Below are 20,660 nucleotides of genomic sequence, written 5' to 3'. Positions count from 1 at the left end.
CTCCGGAACCTGTCTTAACAATGACAATACAAAGTGGGTGTCTAATGCAAAATCAAAGAATGTTGGCTTATCAAGCTAAAATTTGCTTCAAATAGAGGCAATTAAAGATTAAACTCTAAACAGATTAATTATTGCAAAAAAATTAAATGTGACTGGTTTTAGGTTGTCCCAAATTACTGACACTGAAAGTAGTGGAATTTATTTTTATGAATCAATAGCTTGTGTTCAAGATAAACCATAGTGTTTAGTAGACCTATTGAAATATGTTGCTAGTCATGACTGACTTAACTAGAGATGAAAGAAGGAGCGATGGCAGATTTTGTTTGTAAGCCCAAAATGAAATGGTGCCATAGAAATAATGTAATCGCATTTGTCTGCATGCACCTGTATACAGGTGCACCTCTTGGTAGCAGGAGGTGTGATCCCAGGGTTTGAGAAGGTGGAGCTCACTTCACCCATTTCTATTGGAGCTGTTGACTTCTAGGTGCAGGTTAATGACTTTGAGACCTTGGGACCTTGACCAACTAAGATAGAGAGTACCAGTAGCTTCAAGGCTGATAAGCCTGCGTTTATGTAACCATTTTGTTGGTTCCCCTCATATCTCAATAGTCAATGTAACACTTGATTTTGAGAAGCAGAAAGAAAATGGACTTCCCTGGCATTTTCATATTCACCACCATCATTCTTTATTTAAAGTTCTGTCTTACCTTTCTCCCAAAGGAGCCCAAAGTGTCGAACAGCAAAACAATGCAATAGCAAATTTAAAGCCAAATATCCTCACAGCTGATTTCAAGGATTTCTTGGAACAGTTTATTTTAACCATCAAATTTCTTGGTAAACAGGAATGTTTTACCCCTCAATATTAGCAGGCATTCCACAAATGGGGACCCACCCTCCATGTCATGGATAAGAACCATAGCTAGTAAAGGGACCCCTGACCGTTAAGTCCAGTCACGGACGACTCTGGGGTTGCGGCACTCATCTCGCTTTACTGTCTGAGGAAGCCAGCGTTGATTGCAGACCGCTTCCAGGTCATGTGGCCAGCATGACTAAGCTGCTTCTGGCAAACCAGAGCAGCGCACGGAAATGCTGTTTACCTTCCCGCTGGAGCGGTACCTATTTATCTACTTGCACTCTGACGTGCTTTCAAACTGCTAGGTTGGCAGGAGCAGGGACTGAGCAATGGGGGCCCACCTCGTCGCGGGGATTCAAACCACTGACTTTCTGGTTGGCAAGCCCTAGGCTCTCTGGTTTAGACCACAGCGTCACCCGCGTCCCTTGCTAAAAGGTAAAGGTAAAGGTACCCCTGCCCGTACGGGCCAGTCTTGACAGACTCTGGGGTTGTGCGCCCATCTCACTTAAGAGGCCAGGGGCCAGCGCTGTCCGGAGACACTTCCGGGTCATGTGGCCAGCGTGACATCGCTGCTCTGGTGAGCCAGAGCTGCACACGGAAACGCCGTTTACCTTCCCGCTAGTAAGCGGTCCCTATTTATCTACTTGCACCCGGGGGTGCTTTCGAACTGCTAGGTTGGCAGGCGCTGGGACCGAGCAATGGGAGCACACCCTGCCGCGGGGATTTGAACCGCTGACCTTTCGATCAGCAAGCCCTAGGCGCTGAGGCTTTTACCCACAGCACCACCCGCCTCCCTTGCTAGTCTTACTCAAAAGACAAGCTGCGGTTTCTGAAGCTTGGAATAATTGCTCATGAATCCACTGATTCAAAGAAAAGTACTGTAATGAATTAATAGCTCTGTAATATGGTGGCTGGTTTCAGCCAGAGAAGGGGATGGGGGATTACTTTGCAATTCTGAAGTGTGTTGCAGAGGAAATGCTCAATAGCAAAGTGCCTGGTGAGAAAACGAGAGATTGGTTTGGAGTTTGGTGTCAGCAATATTCTGATGGCACCCAGCTCCAAATCCTGTTTTCATTCAGTCTATGTCATACCGGTAAGTATGCTGTATACATGGCCATGGAGAGTGGATGTTGGCTGACTCAAGTTGACTAATAAATTATAGCGGACACTGATAAAATGCTTCAGCAAACGTAAGGCTGCAGTCACATTTCCATTTAATGTACACTCACTGTTTCCAGCTCTGCTTTTTAGTCTGTGTTCACAAGGCATTAACCAAAATGGGTATGTATTCTATACTTCGTTATATGGTACAACAGGATACATTGTTTCTCAAACCAGCTTCACACTGACTGGAGTTCTTCACTCAAAGTGTGAACACCATGGCACAGAGGAAAAGACATTCTGTCAGTGCTCCCTGGCGTGTAGACAAGCAGGAACAAACGGAATCTGCAGGTGTGAGCAGCTGGGCAGGGTGCGAAACAGCTTTGAAAGGCACCAAAAAAAAACCCCTTATCCAGTCCATGGGGGGATGTTGGTGGGAAGGGTGTGTGGACTGCATACATAAAACATCATCTCCAGAATACTTCGACCTAGTTGTGTTTTTCATAAAAAATGTAGCAAGCAAGGCAATTGGGCACTCAGTAAAAATACCCACATTACCACATTGTGAATCTAGATAGATAAAATAACACAGTATGGCTTAATCCCCACCAACTCTGAATCCAAAGCATTAGGGGTTTCTTCTTACTGACTTCATTATGATTAATTACTATTTTTTAAAAGTTCAGTAGACTTGTTTTGCTGTGATCCTACCTTCTCAAGAGTCCAGGTGTGCAGATTCCACGGCGATAAGAAGGCCTTGCCCTCCTATAAAGTGCTGCTCAGAGCTTCACCTGGCGCTCCTTCATGTGAAAGCAAGATGGGGAAGGTGCTGCTGTGGGTCGGTGAGTCATTTATAATATTTTGTAGACTGTCTCTCTTAAGGTTTGTAAGGTGGGATTTCTTTTCACAGACACCAAGAATGGTGCTTTGTTAAACTACACTGCGCAATTTTTCCATTACGTTGGACTCTCTTCTCTGTTCTTTGCAGGTTTGGCTGTTTTGCTGCAGTTGCAAATCAGTAAGTACTTATTCCATTCCTTAACTAGGGATGAGCAGTGTGTGTGTGTGTGTGTGTGTGTGCGCGCGCACAGAAGATGCAATTAATTAATTAATTAATTAATTAATTCCCTGCCCATCTGGCTGGGTTTCCCTAGCCACTCTGGTAGGCTCCCAACAGAATATTAATAATAATTTTAAAAAGCGATAAAACATACTCTACCCAGCATGGTGCTGTCAACTGAATTTCGGACTTGAGAAGCTCAGGTTTACTTTCCTTCTACCTTAGCCATCCCAGGTAGACATGTCTCATTACTTTAGAGTCATTTCAAAGGTAAAAAAGGGATAATTTATATGGTAAGCCATCAAGAATCCTGGGAATTCCATGTGAAACAAATATTTACAAATAATCAGAACTGCTATTTAACTCAAATTAACCAGTGCCCCCCCCTATTTTATTCAAGTTGGCACTCCTGGTTGTATATATATACTCCAAGTCTTCTCCCTCACTCCACAATTTATCATCTTGCTTCATGCAAAATTTGCCTGAGTGACGAAGACTTTTGGCAAAATGGTACAAATTAAAATAGCCACATCCCATCTTTCCAAAAGTTTGTCTCGTAGGGGTTTTGTTCTTGCTTCCTACACAGTCCTTGCATGCTTACCTGGCATATAAATATACGGTTGGGAAGGGATTTTAATTAAAAAATGAGATGTAATGAGTATTTTAAACAGCTGCTTCATTGTTTTGTTTCTTCCGATCAGGCTCGGCATGCAAACTTGTATGCTATTTCACCAACTGGGCTCAGTATAGGCCAGAGCCGGCCAAATACTTCCCAAACAATGTGGACCCACAACTCTGCACCCACCTGATCTATGCTTTCGCTACGATGAATGAAAATAAGATTGCCCCTTATGAATGGAATGATGAAGACAGGCTCTTCCCAGAGTTTACTGCACTGAAACAAAAGTAAGCAGCAATGCAAAACCGCAGAGCAACATTTCACATATGGATGTCTGTTTAGGGCCACGTAACTGCCAATTTATGTGCCAGGGTGATAGGAATTCTTCTGAACAGTGTCCCTTCACATGACGCATTTCAGCTAATGTGGTGATGTCAGCTGCTTCAGTCTTCGCTTGCTGCTGTGCGTGACATCAGCTTTTGCCATGCCATCACTAGCTATTATTTAGGAACTTTGCTTCTAGCTGCAATATAATATTTGCCGTGCACTGCGATTGGTTTATAATATTAGGCCCTCAATTCCTTAACTCTGATTGCATCAACTAGAGCAGGCATAGGCAAACTCCGGCCCTCCAGATGTTTGGGACTACAATTCCCATCATCCCTGACCACTGGTCCTGTTAGCTAGGGAAGATGGGAATTGTAGTCCCAAACATCTGGAGGGCCGGAGTTTGCCTATGCCTGAACTAGAGAATGGATGTGAATTCATACCAAGATGGTTCTTCGCACGCTAATACTAATATACTAACTAGAAGTTAGTTTTACTGAAAGGCATTAACAGTCCATGGTAGAGTGAATGAACACGAGCACCTGTAAATCAGGTCAAAAGTATACGTTCTGTCCTCACATTGACCAACCAGATGCCCATGGAAAGGACATGAGCACAATAGCATTCTCTCCACTTGTGTTCCCCATCAACTAGTATTTAGAGACATACTGGACATACTGCCACTGATCCTGGAGGCAGCAATGAAACACTGTGACTAGCCTTATTCATCATGAATTTAAAGGTCTCTGGGTTGGTTGCCATCGCTGTATCTTGAAGTAGCAACTGTGTGAAGGAGGATTTCCTTTTTTCCATCTTGTGTCTGCCAACACTTAGAATCTTTGGTTCTAGTATTATGAGAGAAGAGGAAAACAACCTCTTTGCCCTCTTTCTCCAATGTATGCAATAATTTTGCACACTCGGGTGAAGTGAATAGCACATGGAAGTTGGTTTGGGTTTAAATATCCACTCAGTCCATGTTACTTACCAAGTGGTCTTGGGCAAATCCCCACATTTTAACTTGACCAACACTGTTGTTAGTAGAAATAAAATAGGATAATTCCATGTAAGCTGCTTTGGGCTTCTTGTAAGAAAGGGAAGATACAAATGTGATAAAGAAATAAGCATTGGGTTGGATCCAACTAAAGTTAGACACACTTAGGTCCTATAGAAATAAATGTGTGAAAAGTTAGTTGGTTTCAGTGGGGCCTAAATGCAACTCCTTTGGGTTAGATTCATCCGATTGATGCAAGTGCTGCATAAATACATAATTGCACAGGGAATGGTGCTGTACTGTTGTGTATAATACTGTATTGAGTGTATAAACCTATATCTTTAAAATGTTTCTCTATTCACTTTAATATATTAATATATTCTGTGCCTTTTAGGAATTCCGAACTGGTTCAGCTGTTGGCTATCGGAGGGTGGAATTTCGGCACTCAGAAGTGAGAACGGCTTTTGTTTATTTACCTCTACACTGACAAAGAGTTCAAATTATGAATCAACCAGATGGTTAGAAACCACACTAAGCTCTAGCAGATGTTAGAAATTCTGAAAATTCACAGCAATAAAGAGAAATTAAGTAGTCTGTACGAAAAGGCAGGGCTAGAGCTAAGTATTAATTTATTTGCGAACATGTTCTTGCAAGTGTTCATACATTCTCTAAGGGAGGCATTTTTACCTTAAAGTAAGTTTTCCTTAGTACCACATTAAAAATGCAATACTAAGAATGAGATCTGTTCCTTTTAGATTCACCACAATGGTCGCCACAGCTGCCAACCGAAAGACCTTCATTGATTCAGTGATAGCATATCTCCGCAAATTTAATTTTGATGGGATTGACTTGGACTTTGAATACCCGGGCTCTAGAGGCAGCCCCCCTGAGGATAAGCAACGGTTTACCATCTTGATTCAGGTGAGGTACCAGCCCAGCATTCTCTCACAGATCTAGTATACTTCCATAGCTAGCTTAGCCTACTGTAAGCTTTTAACAAACATAGAAATCTCATAAGTAGAATGGATGATATAGGCTGTTGAGTTGTTTCTGCCCCTAAATGGGCTATATACCAAGAACCTCAAGTTATAAACAAGGTTCCCCCTAAAGTTGCTTATCCAATTCTGTCTTGGAAATAACAGAAACCCAGCATTTTTCGGGATTGTGTTAATCAGCATGTTGCTGATCTTTGCAGATTAAAAACAGATTAATGTTTGGGATATATTGTTACCATTTTCAGAGCTAAAATGTTTTCCTCTCACTATCACAAAGGGGAAAAATATACATTGGAATCTGGCAATTGCTGAACATGTGAAGAGGAACTTAAAAGTCCTTTGCTGCTAAATGGCACAGATATAAAGCTAGATCAGTATGAGGCAGACCAGATTATAAGCTTAGGCTCTGGCCTTTCAGATGGATCTCTTGAGATGAAAGGCAAGATGCTGGACTAGCTCAGCTTTCTGACTGAGAGAATCCCTGATAAATTGGTACTCTTGACTGAGATCTCTGATACCATTGTCAGTTTTAGAATGGTCATTTAACCTCATGGTCAGAAAGACAAATGACCTTCTAATAGGCATGTTTGACTCCACGTTTAGGGTGCCTAGGCAGCCTACTGTTTGGGCACTGTCATTTTAATTTGCATCAGTGCCCCACATTGATGGAAATTAAAATGACCACAGCTGCCTAGTTCCAGAAAAAAATGACACGTGTTTGCTCTTGCTCCGCTAATAGGTATTCACTAATAGTTCCTCCTCCCTCTTTAGGAAATGTTGGAGGCCTTTACAGCTGAGGCTGCCAGCACAGGTCGCCCCAGGCTGCTAATCACAGCAGCTGTGTCTGCAGGGAAAGGAACCATTGACGCTGGGTACGAAATAGCCGCAATAGGAAAGTAAGTAAATGAAAACATGCATTTTCTTCATAATAGCCCCCTTCTCTGACTTTGGCTTCTCTTAGATACACTCCTAGTGCCTGTGTCAGAACGTTGGCTGTTAACTCTGCTTCTTGTGCAACTTCCTCCAGGCTCCTGGATTTCATCAGTGTGATGACGTATGACTTCCATGGTGGCTGGGACACCTTCACAGGCCACAACAGTCCATTGCATGTGGGATCCAAAGACCAGGGTGACTTAAAGTATTTCAACTGTGTAAGGAGATGGAGAATAGATTTGACCAACTCCCATAGAATAAGACAGATATTAAACCCCACAACCCCCTCCATATCATATTCTTTTTTTTCCAAAACAGGAGTTTGCAATGAAATACTGGAGAGACAACGGTGTTCCAGCTAACAAGCTTCTCATGGGATTTCCCACCTATGGACGCACTTTCAGGCTTACTACCAGTGATACATCTGTGGGTGCTCCTGCTTCTGGGGCTGGCTCTTCTGGACCTTATACTAGAGAAGCTGGGTTCTGGGCCTACTATGAGGTAATGATTTCAGGAAAATTCAGGTTGTTTCTTCATTGAATGAGTATTAATGCCTGCCATCAACTCCATGCACAAATACATTCATTCTGGGTAAGTATTAGTGCATGTTCATGACAAAAGGCTGTAGCTCAGTGGTAGAGAATCTGCTTTGCATGCAGATTGTTCCAGATTGAATCCCCGGCATCACCAGATAGGGCTACAGAAGAAGAAGAAGAGTTTGGATTTGATATCCTGCCTTTCACTCCCTTTAAGGAGTCTCAAAGCGGCTAACATTCTCCTTTCCCTTCCTCCCCCACAACAAACACTCTGTGAGGTGAGTGGGGCTGAGAGACTTCAAAGAAGTGTGACTGGCCCAAGGTCACCCAGCAGCTGCAAGTGGAGGAGCGGAGACGCGAACCCGGTTCCCCAGATTAGGAGACTACCGCTCTTAACCACTACACCACACTGGCTCAGAAGGACACGCCCGTTTGTATTCCTGGAGCTGCTGCCACCAATTGGTGCAGACGGTACTGAGCTAGATAGATGAATGGTGGGACTTAGAATTGTAGAGTTGGAAAGGACCACAAGGGTTGTCTAGTCCAACCCCCTGGAATGCAGGAATCTTTTGCACAAGGTAGGGCTTGAACCCACGAGCCTGAGCTTAAGAGTCTCATCCTCTGTCAACTGAGCTATCCCAGAAGGGCACATAAAGCAGCTTCCTGGCTTCTTAGGAATGGGCAGCCAGCTCATTGACCACTCCCCACACATTTGAAATGATTGCACAGGAATGACAGGTTCCCTAAAAACAATCCATAAACTGCCAAAATGGAAGGTTCAGACTGGATGTGTAGAGAAGCCTATGCATCTTTGGTTACAAGCGTAGGCTCCTATGCAAATTTATTATAATAGGAGGCTAATCAAATTGAATACCAATTGAGTACATTTAAAAGATACAAGTAAATTCACAAAGGAGCCCTCTTCTGCAAGTGACAGGCAGGAGCAGCTGCAGGTATGATCCTAAGCCTCTCAACATGTGGTAATTTCTAAGCACAATGAGTGTCATTGTTTTCTTGACATGACCAATCTACTTTTTACTTTTTTCCTCTTGCTAATATCATAACATTTTGGCAGATCTGCACATTCATAAGAGATGCCACGGTTAGTTGGATTGAAGACCAGAAGGTGCCATATGCCTCCAAAGGGAACGAATGGGTTGGCTTTGACAATGCCAAGAGTTATGAGTACAAAGTAAGAACCCTTTTTGCATACAGCTTTCCCCCTTACATTTGGTTTGTCACAGACATTGTTATCAGCATTCTGAACTTTGTGTGTTGCATGTTGTAATGTAAGTGACTTCTTCCATGCAAGGCTTCCCCTTCCAAAAATTTAGTGTGTGGGAAACCAAGGAGTTCCATGTACAAGCAGATAACCATTTCTGTGTGTGCATTATTCCATATTGTTTCGTGAAATTGAAATGTTATATGCTGAAAACTGCCCCAAGTGGTCTTTTTAAGGGTGGGGCATGAATGTTTTAAAAAGCAACTAAATGAAATACAAGTCAGATGGTAATATGAATAGCACAAGAAGAGGCCTGATGCAACTGAAGCTTCCTCCAGATGTGAAAATGGCATCATGGGAATGTCATGATGATGATGATGATTCTCTTGCAGGCCCAGTTTGTGAAGGATAATAAGTTTGGGGGTGCCATGGTATGGGCAATTGATTTGGACGACTTCAGTGGTGGATTCTGTGGTGAAGGAGCCTACCCATTAATAAACAAACTGAAGAGTCTCCTTGCAGGAGGTAAGGCATCTAAATGTAGCACCAAAGGCCATCTTGCGCTCCACTGTGTGTGAAGCAGGATCCTCCACGGGCTCTCCAAATACAAGGTGGCCCTATTTACAACAGTGTGACATTCCTTCCTTGGGTGGGTGGGTATGTATGTATGTATGTATGTATGGAGCCAGTGGGAAAATTCCAGCAAATCTGATTCCCTAGCATGTATCAAAGGGACTTCAATGCAGAATGTGAACTGATGAAGTCCTCCCCCATGTCATTTGATTTGTACCTGGCTAACAGCGTTTTCGTGCGCTGCTCTGGTTTGCCAGAAGCAGCTTAGTCATGCTGGCCACATGACCCGGAAGCTGTACACCAGCTCCCTCGGCCAATAAAGCGAGATGAGTGCCCCAGCCCCAGAGTTGGCCACAACTGGACCTAATGGTCAGGGGTCCCTTTACCTTTACACTCAGTTGAGGCTCACTGGGACAATGTCAGAGACTTTCCTCGGTTGTTAGCTAATCTGGCAACAAATTCCTGCATAGTATCCATAGTATCCTATACAAATTAAGTTTGCTATTGCCTCCTGCCCTCTATCTTGTGACCAAGTGCAGATTTTGTAGCTTCCAACATCAGGCCAGCTCAGCAGCCTGATGAAGAGTTCAGAAGAAGTAGAAATTTTGCTCATTGTTTTGTGACATTTTGGGTGTTCCAAAGTATCGGTCAGTTGTGGATTTTGGTTTCGTTCTTATGGAACAGCAAGCTACTTTGGTCTTTTTTAGCAATAAAAATGTAACCTACTGCTTGCCCATCCAGTGACGTACACCAGTATGCCTGTTGACGTGAACCTAGATCAGAGGTCTCAGGTGAATCTCAGAGTAATTAGTTTTTAAAGATTAAATGCCATTTCCCATCAAAACAGGAGCTTAAATGTATTTCTCAAAAGTCAGTAGAGCAATAAGATATTACTGACAGCTTAAAATACTGAACAAATTCAGTATTGTCAAAGAAGCCACATAAGTCAAAATACGTATTAAATGCACTCGCGATTTCCACATGCCTTTCTGAACATCTGCACTTCTTATTGTTAGGCTGTGGTGATGTTCCAACTGTTGATCCTCCCACCATACCTCCTGATGAAACTACTACTCTTCCTGATGACGCAACACCACCTCCTGAAGAAACCACTACTCAGGTTCCTGATGAAACAACTCCTAAGCCAAGTGAAAATCCTGATGAGGGTGGTGAGTTTGCTGTGGACAAAAGTTAGTTAGTGGTGTAGGAAGATGTAGGGATGGAGCAGCTCATGGGCTGGAACAATTTTTAAGCTGGCTTCTGGTGGCCTAGCAAGTGATTGTCAAGATGTGATAAAATATGTCCACAATATTATTTGTGCATATATGTGTGTGTGTGTGTGAAACATGTATAAATGGAGAGCCATAAACACTCAAAATGTATTTAATATGATATCTGTATTTTAGTTGTCTAGGTGATGTTCTGGCATAATATTCTGCCAACATTTGCCACTTGTCCTGCACACTTTGGTTTCTGGCTCCACTCTCTGAAAGGTTGACCATAAGTAGGGAAAGGAAGGTTCTCTTTGCTTCTCATTTTTCCTATCTTAAATTCAGTTCCCTACATTTTGCAGCAATTTGCAATAATAAAAAAAACCTCATGAAAATTCACCAGCATTTTCATACAAATTTCTCCTAATAAATACATTTTAATAGACAGTTCATAGACACATTTTTGCAAGCCATTTTCCCTAATATAATGCATTTTTAACTAATTTATTTTTATTAATACCTTCGTTTTTATGCATATCTTCATTTTTATATATCTTTCCCAACATATATTCAGTTTTGTAAACATAGGGTTCCCCTATCTTGAATACTGCAGTCGGCAACAGTGTTCAGACAGAAATTTGAAAAAAAAATCCACAAAGGCTCAACAACTTTGGCAAAAAAGCTTAACAACTTTGGGCAGAACTGAAAAAAGCTCAACACTGAAATATGGCAACCCTAGTAAACTTCGCTTGATTGGAGAACTGCATCAAAAAACTTGGATAAATGTGAACTTTGAAGGATAGCTGTGTTTGGGTTCATGTATTATTTCAGAAACAATATTGGTTCCCCGTCACTGAACTATAGCTTTAAATTGGAAATGGTAGGCTTGTGGAATGATATCTCAAAGTTGTGTGACAAACTAGCTCTGGGATTTTGTGCTGTAGCCCCCACTCCTACTAGAGCCCCTGGACTGTCTTTAGAGCTAGGAAAGATTGCATAATTGTTATGTCTGCCACTTAAAAATCCTCAGTCCAGACACGCTTTTAGAGGATAATGACTGAATAAACTCTGAACATGACTTTGTGTCAACAATGGCACCATCTCCATTTTCTCACCAGGCCATTCCTGCAAAGTTGTGTGCTATTTCACCAATTGGGCTCAGTACCGCCCTGAACCAGCCAAGTACTTTCCAAACAATGTGGACCCACATCTTTGCACTCACCTCATGTATGCGTTTGCAACTATGAACGACAATAAGATTGCTCCTTATGAGTGGAATGACGAGGACAGGCTCTTCCCAGAGTTCCAAGCGCTGAAGCAGAGGTCAGCTTTTTCTTAGAAACAACATTAAGATGTAACTGTGATGTGGGTAAAAGAGGTGCTTAACTTTTTGTAAGATGCTTCTGAGCTGTTCTAGCAGTTGATACAGAAGCTGTGGGTCCACCAGACATTTCTCTAGCCTAAACTGATACAGTGGTACCTCGGGTTAAGAACTTAATTCATTCTGGAGGCCTGTTCTTAACCTGAAACTGTTCTTAACCTGAAGCACCACTTTGGCTAATGGGGGCCTCCTGCTGCCGCCGTATGATTTCTGTTCTCATCCTGAAGCAAAATTCTTAACCCGAGGTAATATTTCTGGGTTGGTTCAGGTTACAGACCTGAAGCGTCTGTAACCTGAAGAGTATGTAACCCGACATACCACTGTACAGATATTGCAGATGTGCCATCTGATCTGGTGATAATGATACATTGGTAGCAGTAGACCTCATAAAGAAAGAACTTGTTCCGTAATGTAAACTTGACTTTATATAAGCATTAAGTAGAAGTCAGCGGGAAATTTTGGCAGGCAGAAGATATAAATAGTGAGCAGCTTAGTTTTTACAAGAACAATATCTGTAGATTTTCTACCTCAAATCTGTTTTCAGTTTTTGTTTAAATATATATATTTCCTTTTCACAGAAATTCTGCCTTGGTGACATTGCTGGCTATTGGAGGGTGGAACTTTGGTACACAGAAGTAAGTTTTCTCTATAACTTTGGAAACATGAGTTGTAATCAGCATACAACTGTTGAACATAATAGTATTTGACAACTGACAGACTGTGAGTGGAATCAGACTCCTGTAAGCTAAGCAGTGTCATCTGGGATGCCCTCCCTCAAGATTCCAGGTCTGTTTGACCTCTCTGTACTTTTTGTAACAGGAGAGTAAGAGACTGAGAATGGCAAGTGCAAGGAGACGGGAGAGCTATTCTCTGACATGGCTAATTCAGTCACTTCCTTCTTAGATGTGACAGTGCCCACGACTGTGTATACACCACACACTTAAAGCACATTTGAAACAAATTCTTTCCCTCAAAGAATTCTGGACACTGTGGTTTACGTCTCATGGAGTGACAATTCCCAGCCACCCTTAACAAATTATGGTACCCAGAGTTCTTTGAGGGAAAGAGCGTTCTTTAAAGGTATAATGTGTACCCAGCTATAGACAGCTGTATATTTACATTCAGGGTTTGCTGCTTTCTTATTCCTTCCTTAGGAGATGGAAGGCAGGAATGGAGGCAGATGCCTGGTCTGTATTTGTAGTAAATTGAGGTGGTACAATCCTGAAGCGCATAATGGACTGTACCATTTCAGGCTGCAGATCAATAATGCCACTTTAAAAATGTTCCTTTCCAGATTAAAAATACCGTACGTGAGAGACAGATTATGGTTTAGCCTGCATCTTAGTGTTCTATCCTTTGTACTTGAAGAAAACTCTTAACACAAAGTGCACTAAAAATTTGAAAGCAACTCTCCTCTCCAGACTGAAATGGTACAGCCCATTTTACCACCTCAGGGCTCTTTCCCTCTTCTTTTACCGCATATGTTGACCAGACCAGACCGGGGATATCCATGGGAGAGGTTAGTCCATTCTTTCCTCAGATGCATTCTGGCCTCTCCTTCCCCACTCTCCACTTTCAGGTAGCATGAAGAGATAAGGAAAGTTTGGCCTTCCACCCTCTCTTGCAAGGTGCCGCAGACCAAGATGTAGTGGGGGGGGGGGGGAAACAAACACAAACACAGATTTATGCAAAGCTAAATGTCATATAACTGAGGGTAGGACTGTGGCTGATAATGGAAGTATCTCAACTGCATAAAGCAAAGAAAGCAAGAAAACAAAGCTGAGGAACAGAAAAAAATAGTCTGTAAAGCAATGTGCAGTTGGATTGGCTGACAGGGAAAAAACGAATAACAAACCAAAAAACAAAACAAGAAAAACAAAGCAAGAAAAACAGAGGTGCAGAACTGTACCTTGGTAAATTGGATGAAGGTAGGCTATACTCTTGCCTAGGAATGCTCTTTTAAGAAGGTGCTGCCAGACTCCACTGTTGCTTTTGTTTCCTTCAGATTCACTACCATGGTCTCCAGTGCAGCCAACCGCAAGACTTTCATAAACTCCGTTATAGCATACCTCCGCAAATTTGGCTTTGATGGGATTGATCTGGACTTCGAATATCCAGGTTCTAGGGGTAGCCCCCCTGAGGACAAGCATCGTTTCACTATCCTGATCCAGGTATGAGATCAGTAAGTTCAGCAACCCGGCTGGTCAGGCTTCGCAGTTGGGGAAGAAAGCTTTGCTGCTCAGAAGAGGTTTGTAGAGACCTGTAGCAATAGGACTGTTTCTTAACAAAAGGCTGGGATGATAGTTCATTCTCTTCCTTTAGGAAATGGTAGCAGCTTTTGACCAAGAGGCCAAAGAGACTGGGAACAACAGGTTGTTGGTGACCGCAGCTGTCTCTGCTGGTAAACCGACCATTGATGCTGGATATGAAATTGAAGAAATAGGGAAGTAAGTGGAGAGAAAAAAAGAGCTTTGTTAAATGCAGTTATATTAATGCTTAATTGATCAAGCCTGCTTGGAATTTCAGTCCTATGGCCTGTAAACCTTATCACTCGATGCTAAAGGAAGCTACATACAGAGGTGTACTCCCTTGCCAAATATTGCTTCACATGTTGCCAGAGCTGAGACTGCCAACTGGAAATGAGTACCAAAGGCCAAACGTCCTGCGAGACTTGTTGCATTGTTTGGCCTCACATGGCTGATTTTTTAAAGGCATACTGCCCTCCGCCCCCTCCAGATCAAGACCATGAAGTGAAGGCAGGCGGGAAGGTGTTTTTAACAATTTGCAACCACCATAATCCTGATCAGAATTGCCCTCCTTCATCCTTGATGCCAATGGGAGAGCTTTCCTTCCATTTTGAATAGCAAGTGCAGAAGGGGGGCTTTTTACAGTTAGAAGCATGGTCCCCTACCATGGTCCTCATTCTCAGTCCCCACCTCAGCAGCCTCTGGGCAAGGCCAGAAAAGACATAAGCATCACATAGAGTTTGGCCTTGACTGACTTTTGACTTGCTTTTTACCCCACATTCTGACTGATGGTCTCTCACTCATGGTCCCTTGCAAGTGAGGTTGATAAGGTTCTGAATGCACGAGAAAAACATTTTTATTGCAAAAATTAAAATATGCCAATGTGAAAAGTTTATTTCACTCTGTGGTGGGTGCGGAACCTCCAAATAACAAAACTTACCTAGACTTGGTTCCAGTTACAGTATCAGATACTTGGTTCCAGTATCTGAAGAAGAAGTGTGTATGCACACGAAAGCTCATACCAAGAACTAACTTAGTTGGTCTTTAAGGTGCTACTGGAAGGAATTTTTTTTGTCTAGACTTGGTTGTTTGAATTGTACAGTAATAATAATTGTAATTGTAAACCGCACTTGAATAATTGTAAACCGCACTTTTCATTTCAGACATCTGGATTTTATTAGTGTGATGACCTATGACTTCCATGGTGGCTGGGACACCTTTACAGGGCACAACAGCCCACTGTATGTTGGTTCAGCTGATATTGGAGACTTCAGATATTTCAACTGTGTAAGAATATAAAACACGGTTTATTTTCTTTAGCGGGTTGCTTTGTGTTGTAACATGGAGTCTTTGGAGCACCCCACAACTGCCTAACTTTGACTCCCATAGGTTCAGGTCAGGTGTCACAAACATGAGACTTTAGCTAGGAGATAGAAGCAAAACAGTGGCCTGTAGGCCTGATCTTTATCGTTGCAACAAGACTTCCCACTACCACAAAGACGAAGCAGCCAGAAGCCCTGAACAATGGTTACACCAGTATTTTAAAGTTTCCCAAAGTTTCCCATAATACATCTCAGGATGCATCATCAAGACATCATGGATATGTCACAGAAAAGGTGTGGTCTTCGGTAGATTGTGAGATCCAGGCATGCCCATGTCACTCAAATATAGTCTTTCACATTTACTCCATCACAGTACAAAGGAAAGTATTTACAGTTCCCTGGTTGCCAAGTCAAGTCAAATACACCCCTTTGTCTTGTCCGGGCTTCATCCCACTATGGGGTGGGTAGGCATTGTGATTAAGATGGTTATCTGTCTGGCACTCTTGGGGTAGGATATCACTGGTCATGGCTCCTTGGGAAGGCCCTGCAAACGTGACTGTACATCTCTCAGGGATTATGGTTGGCTCACACACCCCTCCCCTTATACCTCACTTTCCTGGGTCCTAAATGCCATTGGAACTGAGAAGATTGATACGAGTGATTTCTTATGAATTTCTAAAGTCTTCCCATTGAGCCAGTACGTAGATACATTTATCAAGTACTGACACTTCCCCTGTTTTCCTTTGTTGGAGACCTGGGGCTCAGAGACGAGTCACAGGCTCCTGTAAATTGAGCTGAGCTTCCCTTGCAGATGCAATGCCTTTGTAGATTGTAGATGTTGTAGATGTTGCTGTGTGGGGTGGGAAGGTCTCTCACCCCCATTCCAATTTCCCGGTAACAGTGTTGGTAAACAACGATTGTGAGGTTAATTCACACTGTCATATTTGCAGGAGTTTGCCATGAAATACTGGAGAGACAATGGTGTTCCTGCTGGGAAGCTTATGATGGGATTTCCCACCTATGGACGTACCTTTAGGCTTACTACCAGTGATACATCAGTGGGCGCTCCTGCTTCTGGGGCTGGCTCTTCTGGACCATACACTCGTGAGGCTGGTTTCTGGGCTTACTATGAGGTAAGATGCTGGAGAAGTCCTAGGGCAGGATGCCTTTAAGGTTACAGTCCTATGTATGCTTACCTGGCTGAGAATAAGTCCTATTGAATTCAGTGGAGCATGCTTCTGAATATAGAATTGCACTCTAATACAGTTACAATTTTATGCCCGCTTACTAAGAATTAAGCTGCATCATAACTATACTTTAGGACTGCACTGCACATGGTTTGCTGCCATTCTCATGTTTTTTTCCAGAATATATAAACCAAATGAGCCAAAATTATTTTATATACAAGTGCCTTCAAAATCTTGAACCTAACACACGGAAATATTTTGACAATATTACACTACAAAATAAATATCATGCTGTCTTTCTACTTGCCTTCTGGATTTGGACAGATTACAATTTTTCTTAGCAGCTGTTATTACGGTTGTGTGAGGTTATTTGCTGAATTTCTAATATTTTGGTATCTGCATATATCAGAGTAGTTTTACCCACACAACAAATCTGTAGGGGAATTCAAACCTCCACTGTTACAACAGCTGCTTAGTCTGCAAAGCAGCTTTTATGGTGCAGTCATATTGTTCCTGCAAGAGCATCCTGCAAGGGCTGTAGCCCTTCATCTCCAAAAGTCAACAGCGATGTCTGCTGTGTTCCTCTCTTAACTGGGACAGAAAGTTCTGTTTCTGTGGTTTCCATGAATTAGATCATTTAAACCCAAATAACTTCTCTGTTGTGACTTTAATTTCATGTTCCACCAGATTAATCTGATTCAAATCCATTAATCTATTAATACCGTACTGTGCTTGCAGATCTGTACCTTTATAAGGGATGCTACAGTGAAATGGATTGAAGACCAGTGTGTTCCCTATGCTTACAAAGGTTCTGAGTGGGTTGGATTTGACAACAAAAAAAGCTATGAATGCAAAGTAAGGCTGCCTTTGTTGACTATGACCTTTTATTTTATGCCTCCTTATTACCCACAGTGCTGTACTGAATGCCTGTGTTGCATAATTTGAACACAGGAGTTGCCATTTCTCATTTACAGATCTAAGTGACCTTTAGATGTTGTCCCAGCCATTTAGGAGCTGGAAGATGTTTTCTCAACTATTTGTTTATTCAGTGTGCTGAATTGAAGTATAATGATTTATTTATATCATACACTGAAATACACAATAAAACCATAACATAAGATGACTCAGCCACATGGGTAGGGTTTTATTGCATGTGTCTTTCCCATGGAATCTACATTGTGGGTAGATTGCTTGCTGTGGGTGCTGCTTGCTTAGAAAAACATTTATACCCCCATATGGTTGGGTCCTTTAAATGTTCTCCCAGCCGTGGGGAAAGGAAGCTGTTTACACATGACTGGCAGAATGTTCAGAGGGCATCAGCAGTGAAGAATGGAGTTGCATATTGCAGACCAGGAATAGCCATTGTGGGTTGGACTCCCATCAACCAGCATGGCATGTGGCCAGGGATTATGGTAATTCATCCATTTACAGCCCCGTGCTACCACTTTAAACAGTTATGGCTTCTCCCAAGGAATTCTGGGAACTGTAGTTTGTTAAGGGCATGGAGGGTGGTTAGGAGACCCCTGTTCCAATCACAGAATTACAATTCCCAGAGTTCCCTGAGAAGAGAGATTGGAACTCTGGGAGGGGAAGAGGGGTCTCCAAACAATGCTCAGTACCCTTAATAAACTACAGCTCCCAGAATTCTTTGTGGGAAGCCATGACTATTTAAAGGGGTATCATAGCGTTTTAAAGGTGCAGTGTGAATGTGGCCTTGGTTGGCTATGTAGACCAACCCACAAACATTAAGGATACAAACATCAAGACTAGATTAATGGCTGATGTAATTTTGCCAAGTAGCCTGTTTCGTAGTTTTCCTGGTGTCATACTGGTGCTGAATTAGTGGGTTTTTCTCAACAATTTTCACTGCTTGCTTGGGAGCAGAGCTTGTCATAAAGCATTATCCTTTTTGTTTATAGACCCAGTTTGTGAAGGAAAACAAATTTGGTGGTGGCATGGTGTGGGCTATTGACCTGGATGACTTCAGTGGCTCATTCTGTGGTGAAGGACCTTACCCTCTCATAAATGAGCTGAAGAACCTACTTGCAGGCAAAGGTAAGATGGTACCAAAGGATCATTGGAGGTGGGGGAGTTATCAAAAGCCAAGCAGTTGTTTAGATTCCACACCTGACTCTTTGCAGCCATGTTTCAGTAATGGGAAAGATGCACATTCATTGTCCAAACCAGCCCAGTGGCAAATGTTTTGGAACCAGCACATGGTGTTTAAAAGCTCATCTTGCCACATGATGTCTTAGTGTGTACTATTTAAATGAAGGAAGAAGCAGATGAACTTATTGCAGTGCATGCATTCCTTAAAAGTCAACTGTGTTGATTTTCACCAGGGCGTATGGCAAAAAAGGCACAGTCACTTCACATGGCATTTGCTTCTATGGACCATCACACCAAATCCTACACAACATAGTACAGTGGAATTTGGTTGTCGAATGTAATCTGTTCTGGAAGACCATTCGACTTCTGAAACATTTGACAACTGAGGCACAAAGGGCAGTTGGCAATTTTAATGGAGAAAATTGAGAAATGCACCTTGGAAGCTGTTTGACTTCCGAGGTGCGTTCGAAAATGGATGGAATTACTTCTAGGTTTTCGGGCGTTCAGAAACCGAAACGTTCATCTTCCGAGACACTCAAAAAACAAGGTTCAACTGTACTTCATTTTGGGGAATATTGCTTTTACATTTCTAGTTTAGTGTTAAACCACCAAGCTAGCTGAGTGAGAAGCTCCTTTTAGAGCATCCATTATTTTGAATGCCCAGTTGCTGCTGCATGGCTTAAAACATTATTTAGCAAAATGAATCTCATTGTATACAGAGTTTCTGAATTTTATTAGAAAATAATTTATACAGGATAATAAGCTTTGCCTCCATGATATTTTATACAAACATATTATATAATGCTCTGACACCCAGTCACCTGCATTATGTGAGAGTAACAATATTTCCTGTTATGGAAAGTGCAGCTCACTACCATTCCTCCTTCCTAAAGCAGGTGGTTTTTATACTCGTAGACTATAATGGTTCTAGGAAGAAGTTATTGGTGGATGAAAGCAAATGTCTGATTCCTGATTTTGCATGTTTCTTTCAGTTTGTGGTGACCCAGGAAGCACCATAATACCATCAACCACTCCTGAACCTATTACTACTCCAGGGCCTACAACCACACCTGATCCAGATGCTCCCACCACTCCTCCTGGAACAGAATTTTGTGCAAACAAAGCTGATGGCATGTATGTTAATCCAGTCGATCCCAATAAATTCTACATTTGTGCTGGAACTGCAACATTCCCCATGTCTTGTGCAGCTGGCCTGGTCTTTGATGAAAGTTGTAAGTGTTGCAACTGGCCACTGAATTAAGGACTCTCAGGTGCAAGGTGCTAACAACCACCACCTCTTCTTACAATGCTTGTAGCACCTCCCTTTCCCTTCATATGGAGCAATAAAATTTATTCATAGATCTTGGCGCTTTGATGTTTTGTTTATTCTTTCGGGAGGCAGCAGGAGGACACTGGCCAATTTAGCCCAATTTAGGTGCACCAACATAACTATTGTATACGGAGAGAAATTCAGTGCAAACATTTCATAACACTTGAAACTCTCTCTCTCTCTGTGTTTGACTTTTTCTGCATGTGAATGGTTTCTGGCCACCAAGAACATCCACCTTCACATTAGATCCCTGAATAATACTTTTTTCAGGCCATCTCTTAAAGAGAGGAGTTGGGTGGAAGGATGTAAGTTGGAACTTTGGAGAGCTGGCCCCAAAAGCATTTTATTTTACAATGTATTTATTAGAAATATTTCTAAACTGCCCTTCATCCAGGGATTCTCAGGCATTGTACAATAATTCATTGTCAGACATGGATGTTACTATTTGCCTAATTTATCCCCTCCCACAAGGCATCCTCAGATCCCCAACACAGGCCCTTCCCTCAGGTACTGACAGGTGGATCCTTGACTCCACAGAGAGACAAGAACCCTTTGCATCCTAGGGGTTCCTTCTGTGTGCAGCAGCTACCTATCCTTTACCTTGTTTCCAGCTCTCTGAGGACCCTGGTCATCTTTGCTTTCCCTTTAATCCTTTGTGCCTGAG

At 42.3% G+C, this 20,660-nt stretch overlaps 1 protein-coding gene across 1 annotated transcript; it reads left to right on the top strand.

The window, feature by feature from the left end:
* The first annotated feature begins 2,745 nt into the window (after positions 1-2,745).
* LOC309371684 (acidic mammalian chitinase-like) lies at positions 2,746-20,027 on the top strand. Its single transcript, XM_081914558.1, has 20 exons — positions 2,746-2,796; positions 2,943-2,972; positions 3,716-3,920; positions 5,346-5,402; positions 5,707-5,872; positions 6,718-6,842; positions 6,974-7,097; positions 7,198-7,380; positions 8,491-8,607; positions 9,030-9,162; positions 10,227-10,379; positions 11,540-11,744; positions 12,381-12,437; positions 13,808-13,973; positions 14,125-14,249; positions 15,212-15,335; positions 16,321-16,503; positions 17,296-17,412; positions 18,477-18,612; positions 19,659-20,027. Exons 1-20 carry the CDS (start codon positions 2,772-2,774, stop codon positions 19,925-19,927), a joined length of 2,700 nt encoding a protein of 899 aa, XP_081770684.1. The 5' UTR covers positions 2,746-2,771; the 3' UTR covers positions 19,928-20,027.
* The last annotated feature ends 633 nt before the right edge of the window (positions 20,028-20,660 follow it).

The sequence above is a fragment of the Podarcis melisellensis genome (genome assembly GCF_964234715.1).
Source record: "Podarcis melisellensis genome assembly, chromosome: 6".
Classification (NCBI taxonomy): domain Eukaryota; kingdom Metazoa; phylum Chordata; class Lepidosauria; order Squamata; family Lacertidae; genus Podarcis; species Podarcis melisellensis.
The sequence above is the reverse complement of the archived record's forward strand: the minus strand, read 5'-3'. Positions and strand labels throughout refer to the sequence as shown.